Source organism: Drosophila willistoni, assembly GCF_018902025.1.
Source record: "Drosophila willistoni isolate 14030-0811.24 chromosome XL unlocalized genomic scaffold, UCI_dwil_1.1 Seg141, whole genome shotgun sequence".
Classification (NCBI taxonomy): domain Eukaryota; kingdom Metazoa; phylum Arthropoda; class Insecta; order Diptera; family Drosophilidae; genus Drosophila; species Drosophila willistoni.
This window is the reverse complement of record NW_025814052.1, coordinates 10,146,399-10,160,309: the sequence shown is the minus strand read 5'-3', so window position 1 is coordinate 10,160,309 and position 13,911 is coordinate 10,146,399. Positions and strand designations below refer to the sequence as shown.

The 13,911-nt window shown below is 46.1% G+C and overlaps 2 protein-coding genes across 2 annotated transcripts; one reads left to right on the top strand and one right to left on the bottom strand.

Annotated features, from left to right (window-relative positions):
* Window positions 1–119: 119 nt before the first annotated feature.
* Window positions 120–13,794, top strand: LOC6641338 (CAD protein). The gene is made up of 7 exons (XM_002063997.4): window positions 120–346; window positions 2,418–6,381; window positions 6,457–6,561; window positions 10,900–11,039; window positions 11,106–12,927; window positions 12,983–13,366; window positions 13,446–13,794. The coding sequence occupies exons 2-7, from the start codon at window positions 2,422–2,424 to the stop codon at window positions 13,656–13,658; spliced, it is 6,624 nt and encodes a 2,207-aa protein (XP_002064033.1). The 5' UTR covers window positions 120–346; window positions 2,418–2,421; the 3' UTR covers window positions 13,659–13,794.
* Window positions 6,901–10,475, bottom strand: LOC6641339. The gene is made up of 2 exons (XM_023175242.2): window positions 9,641–10,475; window positions 6,901–9,571 (listed from the first exon to the last, which is right to left on the bottom strand). Exons 1-2 carry the CDS (start codon window positions 10,264–10,266, stop codon window positions 6,994–6,996), a joined length of 3,204 nt encoding a protein of 1,067 aa, XP_023031010.1. The 5' UTR covers window positions 10,267–10,475; the 3' UTR covers window positions 6,901–6,993.
* Window positions 13,795–13,911: the final 117 nt, after the last annotated feature.

The window sequence follows — 13,911 nt, the reverse complement described above, 5'->3', positions numbered from 1 at the left end:
TAGATAATATACCAAGGTAGCTGACCCCAATTAACCTTGATATAAATAGGGGAAATAATTTTACATACGCTTAGTTTTTGAGCTAACTTCGAACCACTGTGAAGCGGTGAGAAGCTCAGTTTTGTTATTTGTTTGTTGTTTCTTTTGAAGCACGGACGCATTTTGACTTTAATTGAAACGAAATTAATCGAATTTAAAAGTGAAGTTGCAACACTATTCTCTAGCTGAAACATCACTTTGACATACAAATGTACGTTTTGATTTATTACAAAAAGGAGTGAAAATAAATATTTTATCAGGGGCCACGTGCATTAAAAACAGGAACAATAAAATTGAAAAACCAAATGTAAGTGGAACGAAATGCGGTTTTATTTTTTTTTATCACAATTGCGGCGTAAATTATTCTTACTATTTTTTCTGCCATGTGGAGTGAAGAAGATTGTTATTGTACTTATTTAATTTGTTGTTGTTTCATTCAAGTAACCGGTTTAATAATAATAACCAAAAAACAGACAGACACACACACACACACACTTTTAAGCTGTTGCTTCTTAAACTACAGCTTCATGAAAACGGGATACACGTGCTTACACGTTCCTCTGATTGTTCTGTCAGTGTATGCATGTGTGTGTGTGTCTGTGCGTGTTTATGCCTGTGTGTTTGTGTGTGTGTGTGTCTGTGTTGTGCGTATTTAGGCCTGGGTGTGTGAGTGAAACCGCTGAGTAAATAATACACAAACTGATAAGGTCTCGTTTCCTTTTCATACCTCAATCAATTTAATGTTCTGCTTTCTGTATCACTCTTGCGAACAGTATACGCAATACAAAAACAAATCGCCAGCAACATGTTGCCAGACAATGGCCATGCATGTGGTCGAATTTGGTTAACTGTCTGTCTGGCCACATGTTGATAAAGTATATAGACATTTGTTCGATATACAAAAGAAAAGATAATAATACATATAACTTTTGATTAAAGTAGGTTTAAACGAACTATTAGAATATGTTTTATCTATCTGTTAGAATAAAAACAAAAAAAACAATTGTTGAGCCATGCCAGGAAAGCTTTAGTATAGGAAATTTTAGTAAATTATAACTCAAGAATTCGAATAAATTTTTTTGAGAAAATTAGAGGAGATATGTATGTACATATGTATGTATAAATAAAATTCAACATTCCCCTTTTATAAAGGGAGTTTTGCTTTTAAAAGGATATTAATTCATGTCCTGACAGTTTTATTTATACCGTTTATCTTTGTTCTGCAAAATTTTCTAGTTTTGAACCAAATTAGAAAATTTTGTCACACTGTGATAGTTTAAAAATCTAGCAATGCTTTCCGGGAAGAATTTTAAGAGTATGTATTTATGTATTCCATTCATTCATTTATTCACTTTTGTTGATATATAGATACATACATTTAATTTGTTCGAGTAATATTCGAAGGATTAAGAGTTTATGCTACATTGGCATTTTCTACTTAAATATGTAATAATTTGCTAGCTATTCATGGTTAAAGATAATAATTATGATAATGATTATGAAATCAGTTGGGGAGAAAATTTGATTAAAAAACCCTTTGAATATACATTTATTAGATAAAACTAAAAACTAGAACCAGAAATGATGCTAGGATATTAATATGAGAATACGTTGAATACAATAAACAATCGAAAGTTATTGTGGAAACGTTCGAGCCTCACCGCTACTTGTTTCACATTTGGTCTATGGTGCAGTTTGCTTGTGAAGAAATGCCAGAGCAAATTATAAATTATTTTAAGTAATTTGTTTTGAGTGACTTGCAGTTTTTTAATGAGACAGATTGCGATATCAGCCTAGACCGGAGCTCCATAGAATAGTATAGTTTAAAATATTGTTCTGAATAGATACATACATACGTACATTTTGTTTACTAAGCTCAATCTGGAGTATCTATTATTGATAAACGGGTAAAGAGAGCGAGTTAGCATATTTATCTTATGTATTTATATATTGTTGATCAACTGCAACATACAACGGGCAAAATATTTTCCTAAACTTTAAATGTCCTTTAATATAGATAAATTGTTGAATTTTGTGAAACTGTTTTTTCTATTTGGCATTTTTTGTTTCGAGTTTTTTTTAAAGTGATTGCCATTTTTTTTTTTGTTGAATGATCTTTAATCTCTGGATTATAATCTAGAAAAACAGCTTTAATTGAAATTTTCGCCAATTTCCATCTACTTATTTCTCAGTTTTTGAGTTATTTTGGCGAATCTTCATATTTCAGCTTTTTTGAGATATACACACTTATCACATTTGTCGGACTTAATCTAGATCTCGGTCTTCTATAACATATTACTATACGATCTGTGGTACTTAGCTTCAACCATTAATTAATTAACTTTAACCTTGCTTCTTACTCTTTCTTTTCCTTTTAGCGTCATGTCGACTTGTTATTTGGTTCTCGAAGATGGCACAATTATGCCAGGAGAGCCTTTCGGGGCTGACAACGTACCTATCAGTGGCGAGGTGGTCTTTCAAACGGGCATGGTTGGCTACACGGAGGCCCTAACCGATCGTTCGTACAGTGGACAAATTCTGGTGTTTACCTATCCACTGATTGGAAACTATGGTGTCCCTGATCCCAAGGAACTGGATAAGTACGGACTTCCTGAGCATTTTGAATGGTTTGAGGGTGCCGTCCAGGCGGCTGGATTAGTGGTGGGGGAGGTATGCGATAAATCGTGGCATTGGCGATCCCGCCAAACGCTCTCGCAGTGGCTGAAGAAGCACAAAGTGCCCGGCATCAGCGGAGTGGACACACGTGCCCTTACCAAGAAGTTGCGTGAGAACGGCAGCCTCCTTGGTCGCATTGTCTATGGCGATGTGTCACCATCGACCGTAAAGCAATTGGAATTCATTGATCCCAACGCCAAGAATTTGGCCAAGGAGGTCAGCATCAAGACGGAGCAAGTCTATAAGAGCATTAGTGGAGCTGGTCCCCGCATTGCTGTGCTGGATTGTGGCTTGAAATTGAATCAGTTGCGTTGTCTTCTGGACCGAGGAGCCTCTGTCCGACTGTTGCCTTTTAGCACTGAGCTAAACGACGATGATTACGATGCACTTTTTCTGTCGAACGGACCGGGTGATCCGGAGAAATGCACCGAAATAGTCGAGCAAGTGCGCAAGGTTGTCAGTGCAGGTAAAAAACCCATTATGGGTATTTGTTTGGGCCATCAGTTGTTGGCCAAGGCCATTGGTTGCTCTACATTCAAAATGAAGTACGGCAATCGAGGACACAATCTGCCCTGTTTGCACCGGGCATCGGGCCGCTGTCTGATGACCTCACAGAATCACGGTTATGCCGTTGATCTTGAAAATTTGCCCAAGGATTGGGATGAATTGTTTGTCAATGCCAATGATGGCACAAATGAAGGCATTGTGCATCGCACAAAACCGTATTTCTCGGTGCAGTTTCATCCGGAACATCATGCCGGACCCCGGGACACTGAGTTTCTTTTCGATGTCTTTCTAGATGCCATCAAGGGCTCAACACTGTCAATTCCCCAGTTAATTGAGCGTCACTTGAGACCAGAACGCGTGGAGCCGCCACCAAGAAAGCCGAGGAAGGTATTAATCCTCGGCTCTGGCGGTCTATCTATTGGCCAGGCTGGTGAATTTGATTATTCTGGTTCGCAAGCAATTAAAGCCATGCGCGAATGCAATATCCAAACGGTTCTCATCAATCCCAATATAGCCACCGTTCAGACATCCAAGGGTATGGCGGATAAATGCTACTTCCTGCCCCTCACCGCACACTATGTGGAGCAGGTAATCAAATCGGAGCGTCCCAGCGGAGTTCTGCTCACATTCGGCGGTCAAACTGCGCTCAATTGCGGTGTGGAGCTGGAGAGGGCTGGTGTCTTTGCCAAGTACAATGTGAGGATTCTGGGTACGCCGATTCAGTCGATTATCGAGACGGAGGATAGAAAGTTATTCGCCCAGCGAGTGAATGAGATTGGTGAGCAGGTCGCACCATCGGAAGCGGTTAACACAGTGGCCGAGGCATTGGCTGCAGCCAATCGTCTTGGTTATCCCGTAATGGCGCGTGCCGCCTTCTCTCTGGGTGGCCTCGGTTCCGGTTTTGCCAACAATGCCGACGAACTGGAGACACTGGCCCAACAGGCCCTGGCCCATTCCAGTCAACTGATTATCGACAAATCCCTAAAGGGCTGGAAAGAGGTCGAGTACGAGGTGGTACGAGATGCCTATGACAATTGCATCACTGTGTGCAATATGGAGAATTTCGATCCGTTGGGCATTCACACGGGCGAAAGCATTGTGGTGGCTCCATCGCAAACTCTTTCGGATCGCGAATACCAAATGCTCCGCAGCACTGCCCTCAAGGTAATCCGGCACTTTGGCGTTGTCGGTGAGTGCAATATCCAGTATGCCCTGTGCCCGGACTCGGAGCAATACTACATCATCGAGGTGAATGCACGACTCTCGCGTAGCTCGGCCCTGGCTAGCAAGGCTACTGGCTATCCATTGGCCTATGTGGCAGCCAAATTGTCGCTGGGACTGCCTCTGCCGGACATCAAGAACTCCGTCACCGGAAATACCACCGCCTGCTTTGAGCCGAGTCTTGATTACTGCGTGGTCAAGATTCCACGCTGGGATCTGGCCAAATTTGTGCGAGTCAGCAAGAATATTGGCAGCTCCATGAAGAGTGTGGGCGAAGTGATGGCCATTGGTCGCAGCTTTGAGGAAGCCTTCCAGAAGGCTCTGCGCATGGTGGACAGCGATGTCCAGGGTTTCGAGCCCAATGGCGCCATTGTGGATGAGGAGCTGCTGTCCGAGCCCACGGACAGGCGTCCGTTTGTCCTGGCCGCTGCCTTGCATTCGGGCATGGACATTGATGAGCTGCATCAACTGACGAAAATTGATCGTTGGTTCCTCCATAAACTGGAACGGATCTGTATTTTCAAAAACGAATTGGACTTAAGCAAGGAAAAGCTATTGAAAGCCAAGCGTCTGGGCTTTGCGGACAAGCAGATAGCCATGGCCACCAAGAGCACAGAGCTGGCTGTGCGTCAACTGCGTTTGGAGCACTCGATCCGGCCATTTGTGAAGCAAATCGATACTGTGGCTGGTGAGTGGCCGGCGAGCACTAATTATCTATACAATACATACAATGGGCAGGAGCACGATTTGGATTTCCCTGGTGGGCATATAATTGTGGTCGGTTCGGGTGTCTACCGCATTGGGTCCTCGGTGGAGTTCGATTGGTGTGCCGTTGGCTGTCTCAAGGAGTTGCGCAAGCTGCAGAAGCAAACCATTATGATCAACTACAATCCTGAGACGGTGTCCACCGACTATGATATGTGCGATCGCCTTTATTTCGAGGAGATTAGCTTTGAGGTTGTCATGGACATTTACGAGTTGGAGAGATCCGATGGCATCATCCTATCGATGGGTGGCCAGTTGCCCAATAACATTGCCATGGACTTGCATCGCCAGCAGGCCAAAGTGTTGGGCACATCGCCCGAGTCCATCGATTGTGCTGAGAATCGCTTCAAATTCTCCCGCATGCTCGACCGCAAGGGAATCCTGCAACCCCGATGGAAGGAGCTAACAAATCTGCAGTCGGCCATCGATTTCTGCGAAGAGGTGGGCTATCCCTGTCTGGTCAGACCGTCTTATGTCCTCTCTGGCGCCGCCATGAATGTCGCCTATTCGAATCAGGATCTGGAAACGTATCTAAATGCCGCCTCCGAAGTGAGTCGCGAGCATCCCGTGGTCATCTCGAAATTCCTTACCGAAGCCAAAGAGATCGATGTGGATGCAGTGGCCGCAGATGGCCAAGTCCTTTGCATAGCCGTTTCGGAGCATGTAGAGAACGCTGGTGTCCATTCGGGTGATGCCACACTGGTTACCCCGCCGCAGGACATTAATGCCGAGACTCTGGAGGCCATAAAGCGCATCACTCGCGACTTGGCCAGTGTTCTGGATGTGACGGGACCCTTCAATATGCAACTCATTGCCAAGAACAACGAACTCAAGGTTATCGAGTGCAATGTGCGTGTCTCACGTTCATTTCCCTTTGTCTCCAAGACATTGGATCATGATTTTGTGGCCATTGCCACACGTGCCATTTTGGGTTTGGATGTGGAACCGCATTTGGAGGTGCTACACGGTGTTGGCAAGGTCGGCGTCAAGGTGCCCCAGTTTAGTTTCTCTCGTCTGGCCGGGGCCGATGTTCAGCTAGGCGTCGAAATGGCATCCACCGGCGAAGTGGCCTGCTTTGGGGACAATCGCTATGAGGCCTATTTGAAGGCCATGATGTCCACCGGTTTTGAGATTCCTAAAAATGCGGTTCTACTCTCCATTGGCAGTTTTAAGGTGAGCCCGAATGAATTCCACAATTATTACACTTACTATAATCCCACTCCCTCTTCTTCTTTTCTTAATTGATAGCACAAAATGGAATTGCTATCATCGATTCGAGACTTGGCCAAAATGGGCTACAAACTATATGCCTCAATGGGCACTGGTGATTTCTATGCCGAGCATGGCGTTGATGTAAGTAAATGAATTATTTTATATAACGCAAAGAAAGCCTTTTTCCCAATCCCCTTAACTATCCAATATGTTTCTGATTGTTTCTGTCCCCTATGCATAACAAAGTCAACTCGATTGGTTCGATAAGAACTGTATCTCTGTGAGTGGCTTTTGAGATAAAAGTCTATTGTCTAACTTTCCTCAATATCCGATTTATTGACCATGGCCCTCGTTAACTTCGATGGGCAATCTTCAGTTTCAATTACTGGACATTCTAGTGTGCGATCTAAACTGACTTTTAAACACATTCCAAACTCGGGGCGGGCTTATCTTCTATATAAAATGACTTGTATATTTATATTTGTATGTATGTATGTATGTATGTACAGTATTTATATATGGCTGGCTATATCTATACGGGTCTTATCTTAATGCATTTATGGATTTGCGCATTTAGTTGAGGGCTTCTTTAAGCTTTTGTGCATTACGTTTAACCATATGACGTAATTCCTCACGCTTGGATTCTGGCGCTAAGGTCTGCATTAGCTGATCCGTTTTCTGTGTTAAAGTTTGAACTTTATCGGGTTGAATATTGAGACGCTGTAGAAGATTTCCCAAAGACAAAACACTTTCCGTGTTTGTCTGTGTTGGTTCTGCTTCTGCTTCTGATGGGATAGTTTCATTCTTTTCTTCCTTGTTCTCGTCCTCGTCCTCGCTTCCGCCCTCTGTTTTCTGATTGTGTTGAGGCGGTGAATGAATTAGAACCACATGATCATCGAATTTTATAGATTTACGTGGATGCTGGGGACTGACACTGCGGCTGGGTAAAGTTGGTGGTGTCAGGAACAGCGAGGAGAACGATGACGACGACGATGATGGCATTGGAGACGTCTCCATCTTTTCCAAATTGTTGGCCTCTTCGCACAACTGCTCGACAAAATGCTGGGCATGCTGAGAGCAACCCAATTGTTGATAGAGCCGACACAGACGTTGACCCTGCTCCAGATAGAGATGAGAGTGATGGCAATTGCGAAACGCTATGGCCTTGCGGAGCATACTCAACAGATGATCGAGCAGCAGCTCGAGGAGATTAGTGCGACGCAATATTTCCAGGCCATTGTTGAACTGGGGTTGCGTTTGCTGTTCAATGCCATTGCTATTATTCGAGTTGGATCGTCGGGTGGCGATTAGCAATTGCAAATCCAGGTTGTCCACCGAACTGGTGACGGATATCTCCCGCTGCAATTGCTTCTGCCGATGCTCAAGGAGTTTCATTTGCTGCGCCGCTTGCATGCGTTGGGTCTTGCGTCGCAGCTTACCACGTGAGCGCTCCTGATGCTCGGCCAGGCCCAACCAGCCCTGGGCATCTGTGATGACTTCCTTGCTCCGCTTATTGTCTTTTTTCTCCGGAGTTACTAGCTGCTCCTCCTGCCAGGGAGCAGCCGAGGTGCTGTTTGCTGGAGTTTGCCTCTTGAATTTACTCCATTCTCGCAGTTGAATATAGTCTTCGGTAAAGATGTTCTCCAGCAAACGGTTGTAGTCCAATGGCGGATAGAAATTCTTATGATGCTGCAAATGCTTCAAGGCCTCGACCATATGCAGCAACGGATGCTCGGCTATGCCCGCCATTATGGTGTGAAGCTGCATTAATGCATCCTCTGGCACATGCTCGAGGAGATTGCGCTCCTTGATGAAATAGTCGCGTAGTTCCTTGCGTGCCAGACAGTCGGCAAAGGTGCGCACAAATCGCACCAACTGTTCTCCCAAGAACTCTTCGGGCCACTCGTTGGTATTACTTTCGCAATGCCAGAACAGATGGGCCCGCAGTTGTTCCATCAAGGATCCCATGGCCGTATACTGCTCGCCGACAAATGTCCGTACTAGAAGTTTCATCAGAAGAAATACCTTGAGCTGCATTTGATTCAACTGTCTCTCCAGATAAATTTCCGCCTGGGGGAAAACAATGCGCCATTCCAATTCTCGAAACGGATTCCTTCTATGCTTGGGCGAATGACCCTCAGGAATCACATGAAAGCCAAAGGATTTAATCCGCTGACGCATCTGCTCGGTGGGCCATTGGAATTTCTCTCCTGTATGCAAATTGGTAAGCACTGGTCGCGTTCGACGATTGAACTCGAAGGCGCAATCTGGCCAACCATGTGGCACATGGATTGCGGGCACCATCATCTCTTGGTCCAGCATTAACGTGCAGCCGCGATAGCTCCCAGAGGCCAAATGGGCCGCCGGTATATGCAAATCTTTAGCCAAATGCTGGCGGAAAAGCTCTCCAAAGTAGTTCATGAACTGTGTGGAGCTCAAGTAGCTTTGCTGAAGCAGTGTACGCCGGTGCTGTTGCTCCAGCCGGCATTGACGCAATACCTCTACGGTCTCGTAGCCAGAGGGAGAATCAGAGACAGTTCCTTGTTGCTTTTCTGCAGTGGTTTCTTTATCCCTTACCTCACACTCTTCATTCTCAGAATCATCCTCCTCGTCGTCATCATCATCATCATCATTGTCGTCATCGTCGTCGTCATCATCCATTAGCCAGGGTGGCAGACATTTGGCCAACTGAGAAATACATTCATCCGGTAAGACATTCCTCCTAAGTGGAACTTGTGTCATCCGCAACTCTTTCAAGGGTCGTGGATTATTCAAACGCGACATATATACATGATCATAATCCTTCCAACTGTCAGCCGTACTATAACCAGAACTGGAACTGCCATCCGTATAGATGCCGCCATCTATATCTTCGTTAAAGCTGTTCAAAGATCTCGTTGGACTTAATATCGATTGCTGCTGTTGCTCGCGCAGCTTTAAACGCACATAGCCCATCCAACGGGCGCGCTCCATCAGTTGTACATAGTCCCAGCGTGCTGGTGTACTCTTGTAGTAGTCTGTGTCCAACAGAACTTTGCACAAGGCCGCAATCGAATCATAATTGGCATCATCCGTTCTCGCTATATCCACATTCTCGAATACCACATATGTCAGGGGTTTCTGTAGCGGCTGGCCACCAAATTTTACCTGCCTTTAGAATAAAATTACAATCAATAAGCTGCAGAAAAAGTCGTTCGGTTGTTAGGTTCATTCAACTTACACTGCCACATCGATGACACTGGCATGAAGCAAACTGTGCTCACTCAGCAATTGGGCACTGGCCCTTCGCTTGGCCTGCAATTGTTGATCCATGGTTGACATTTCTGACTCAAAATGGCTAAAGAACTGCATGCCCAGTAACACTTGGTTAAGCAGAAATGTCTCCAGTTGCCTATCCAACTGATAGAGGGTCTTCTTCTCGATAATTCGATGATGATCCTCGCGTTGCTTCTCCACAGTGCGGGCATATAGAGCACTGCCGCATTCGGTGGCACTGCTTCCATTGCTGCCACCCAATAGACGCATGGCAACTTGGGAATTGTGACGCCAATTGGAACTTGACCTTCTCTGGCTTCCCGATTGGCTTGGATGTTGCTGTTGTTTGCCATGCCTTTGAATTCTACCATTACCTTTCTGTAGCCTATGGCGTTGTCGCTGTCGTCGTTTCTCCTCCTGGCGTCGGCGACGTGACGACTTCGGCAACTGCTGATCGTTTATCATCTGCAGGGCATTTTGCTGAACGCTCTGACTATCGCTTAATGGCCTCGAGCAGGAGCAACCCATCGCGACCGTTGGCACCAACTGAATGTCTACGAACAGTAATAGCATTTTGATAACAATCGCCATTCAATCGAATGTCATTTTCTTGTCATAGATAAGAATCGCAGAAAGTAACAAGTGTCTCCAGATAATGGCTCTCTTCCTATACTCCTCCATGCTTCCGGCTCTGCCACGTTATATGACTGTATATCAACAGTGGTCGATTGTTGGTGGATTTTGTAATGTAAAATCTGTAGGCGAGGCAAGTCCGTCTTCTGTTTTCCTAGATACACCATTTGACCTTAAAAAAAAAACGTAGAAAAAGGTCCACAAAAAAAGGGCGACGATCGCTCTTTCAATACTGAAAGACATTCCTTTATTTCACACATTATTTCGTTTGTAATTCCCAACTAGTTTTAGTTAATAGTGATTCTGATTTAGTTTTTTCTGGGTCATTCGGCCATTCGATTCACCATTGGTTCCACTGTTTCTCAAATAAAAATAGTTCTTAAGTCAAACGATATAGTATAAATAATGTAAGTGCGAAATTGAATTCTACATCTAACCAGTCGCACCCAATTTTCTGTGTTCCTTTCGATCATTATCGTTATTAGTATTTGAAGAACATTATACAAGTTCTTTAACTGAGATATCGTTTATGGTCACCTGAAATTCTGGAAATTCCCAATATAATTCCTAAAACCCCTTAACTTTCTGCAGGTGGAATCGGTTCAGTGGACATTTGATAAGCTAACTTCCGATGACTTCAATGGTGAACTACGTCATCTGGCCGAATTTTTGGCAAAGAAGCACTTTGATTTAGTCATCAATTTACCAATGCGAGGTGGCGGAGCCAGACGGTAAGTCTTCGATCTTTCGATCATAATTCGATATCATAACGTTTTGTTTTGCGTTTTGCGTTGCAGTGTCTCGTCATTCATGACACATGGCTATCGCACCCGCCGCCTGGCTGTGGACTATTCCATACCTCTGGTCACCGATGTTAAATGCACCAAGTTGCTGGTGGAATCGATGCGTCTGACTGGACGTAATCCGGCAATGAAAACCCATACGGATTGCATGACCTCGAGACGCATTGTCAAGTTGCCAGGATTCATTGATGTCCATGTGCATTTGCGAGAGCCAGGTGGCACGCATAAGGAGAATTTCGACAGCGGCACGGCAGCTGCTCTGGCCGGCGGTGTGACCCTCGTGTGCGCCATGCCCAACACGAATCCGTCAATTGTGGACAGGGAGACGTTCCAACAGTTCCAGGAGCTGGCCCGTTTGGGATCCCGTTGCGACTATGCCTTGTATTTGGGTGCCTCGGATGCAAATTGGCCGCATGCCCATGAATTGGCCACCCAGGCGTGTGGCTTGAAGATGTATCTCAACAATACGTTCGGCACATTGAAGTTGAGTGACATCGGGGCTTGGCAGCGCCATCTATCACATTGGCCCAAGCGGGCACCCATTGTGTGCCACGCTGAGAGACAGAGCATGGCGGCCATATTGCTGCTGGCCCATTTATTGGATCGGCCGGTCCACATTTGTCATGTGGCGCGCAAGGAGGAGATCCAATTGATACGGGCGGCCAAGGAGAAGGGCATCAAGGTGACCTGCGAAGTGTGTCCGCATCATTTATTCCTTAGTACCAAGGATGTGGAGCACTTGGGCGCAGGAATGGCAGAGGTGCGACCCGTCTTATGCTCACCCGAGGATCAGGAAGCCCTGTGGGAGAATATGGACTACATTGATGTGTTTGCCACTGACCATGCTCCGCACACACTCGAGGAGAAGCGATCGGATAATCCCCCGCCAGGTTTTCCGGGCTTGGAGACAATTCTCCCAATGCTATTGCAGGCCGTGAATGAGGGTCGTCTAACCATTGAGGACATAAAGCGAAAGTTCCATCGCAATCCGAGAAGTATATTCAATTTGCCCGAACAGCCGCACACTTATGTGGAGGTCGATTTGGACGAGGAATGGACGATTAACGCCGCTGACCTAAAGACTAAGACCCGCTGGACACCGTTCGATGGCACCAAGGTCAAAGGTCGTGTGCATCGAGTTGTTCTGCGCGGCGAGGTGGCCTACATTGATGGCCAAGTGCTGGTTCAGCCCGGCTATGGCCAGAATGTGCGTGCCACCGCATCGGGTCAGCAATGCCTCGCCGAGGCGGCGGAATTGCCCAGCGATACTGATGCCAATGATACATTCGCTCGTCTCCTCACCGGCAGCGAACAGGCACCCAAGGTTCACTTCGAGGACGACGCGGGTACGGGTGGCGTTGGATTCCTGCGTCCCGTTTCGCCTTCGCCTCGCTTACGTCTCGACTCGTCAACCCTGCGTGAGTATCTGCAAAAGACCACACAGTTGCCGAATAGTCCGAATCCAGTGGCCCATTCGCTAGTGGGCAAACACATTTTGTCGGTCGATATGTTCACCAAGGAGCATCTAAACGATATCTTTAATCTGGCCCAATTGCTCAAGTCGCGAGTCACCAAGGATCGGCCAGTGGATGATCTCTTGCGCGGCAAGATTATGGCCAGTGTCTTCTATGAGGTGAGCACAAGGACTCAGTGCAGCTTTGCAGCGGCCATGCAACGTCTGGGCGGACGGGTTATCAGCATGGATCAGGATACATCGTCGGTAAAGAAGGGCGAGACGCTGGAGGATAGCATCAAAGTGATGGCCAGCTATGCCGATGTGATGGTTCTGCGTCATCCGGAGCCAGGTGCCGTCACAGTAAGTAACAATTGAAAATCGGCCGAAACTTTAACTGACCTAAACTTTTCTGTAGCGCGCTGCCACATTTACGCGCAAACCCTTGATCAATGCCGGCGACGGTGTGGGTGAGCATCCCACCCAGGCATTGCTGGACATATTCACAATCCGCGAGGAAATCGGTACAGTCAATGGACTAACCATAACCATGGTGGGTGATTTGAAAAACGGGCGAACTGTTCATTCCCTGGCCCGCCTTCTTACCCGGTACGACGTCACACTGATTTATTGTGCCCCCGAGGGCCTGCAGATGCCCAAGGAGCTGACTCAATATCTGCACGATCACGGAGTCAAGCAGTTGTTCTGCAGTTCCCTGGAGGAGGTATTGCCCGACACCGATGTCTTATACATGACGCGCATTCAACGGGAACGTTTCTCTAGCGAGGCTGAGTACCAGCGGGTGAGTAGTCCCCCCACCCTTGAACCCCATCCTAACCACAAAACTGATCTTCTCACTCTCTCTGTTTCACTTCCTGCAGTGCTGTGGCAAATACATTGTCACTCCCAAACTGATGACACTGGCCAAAAACCGCACCATTGTACTTCATCCATTGCCGCGTCTGGATGAGATTAGTCGTGATTTCGATTCGGATCCCAGAGCTGCCTACTTCCGGCAGGCCGAGTATGGCATGTACATTCGTATGGCTCTGCTGGCCATGGTTGTCGGTTGCCGCAACACCGCTGCCCTATGAAGGAGGCAAATGTGACTTCTACTCGATTCCTCTCTATGCATTTATATTTACCCATCTTTTTTTTACCTTTATTATGTGATAGTTGTTCAATTGAAAGAAACAAAATAATAAAAGCCGGACAAAATTTATAACAAAAGCCCTCAGATCTTACATTCCTCATCCTGATCCGGAGAGAATACATATTTCGGTACTCATTGGACCCAGAGCCAGAAAATCAGAAAGCTCGACAAATCGAGTGGCCAATTTCAACGTA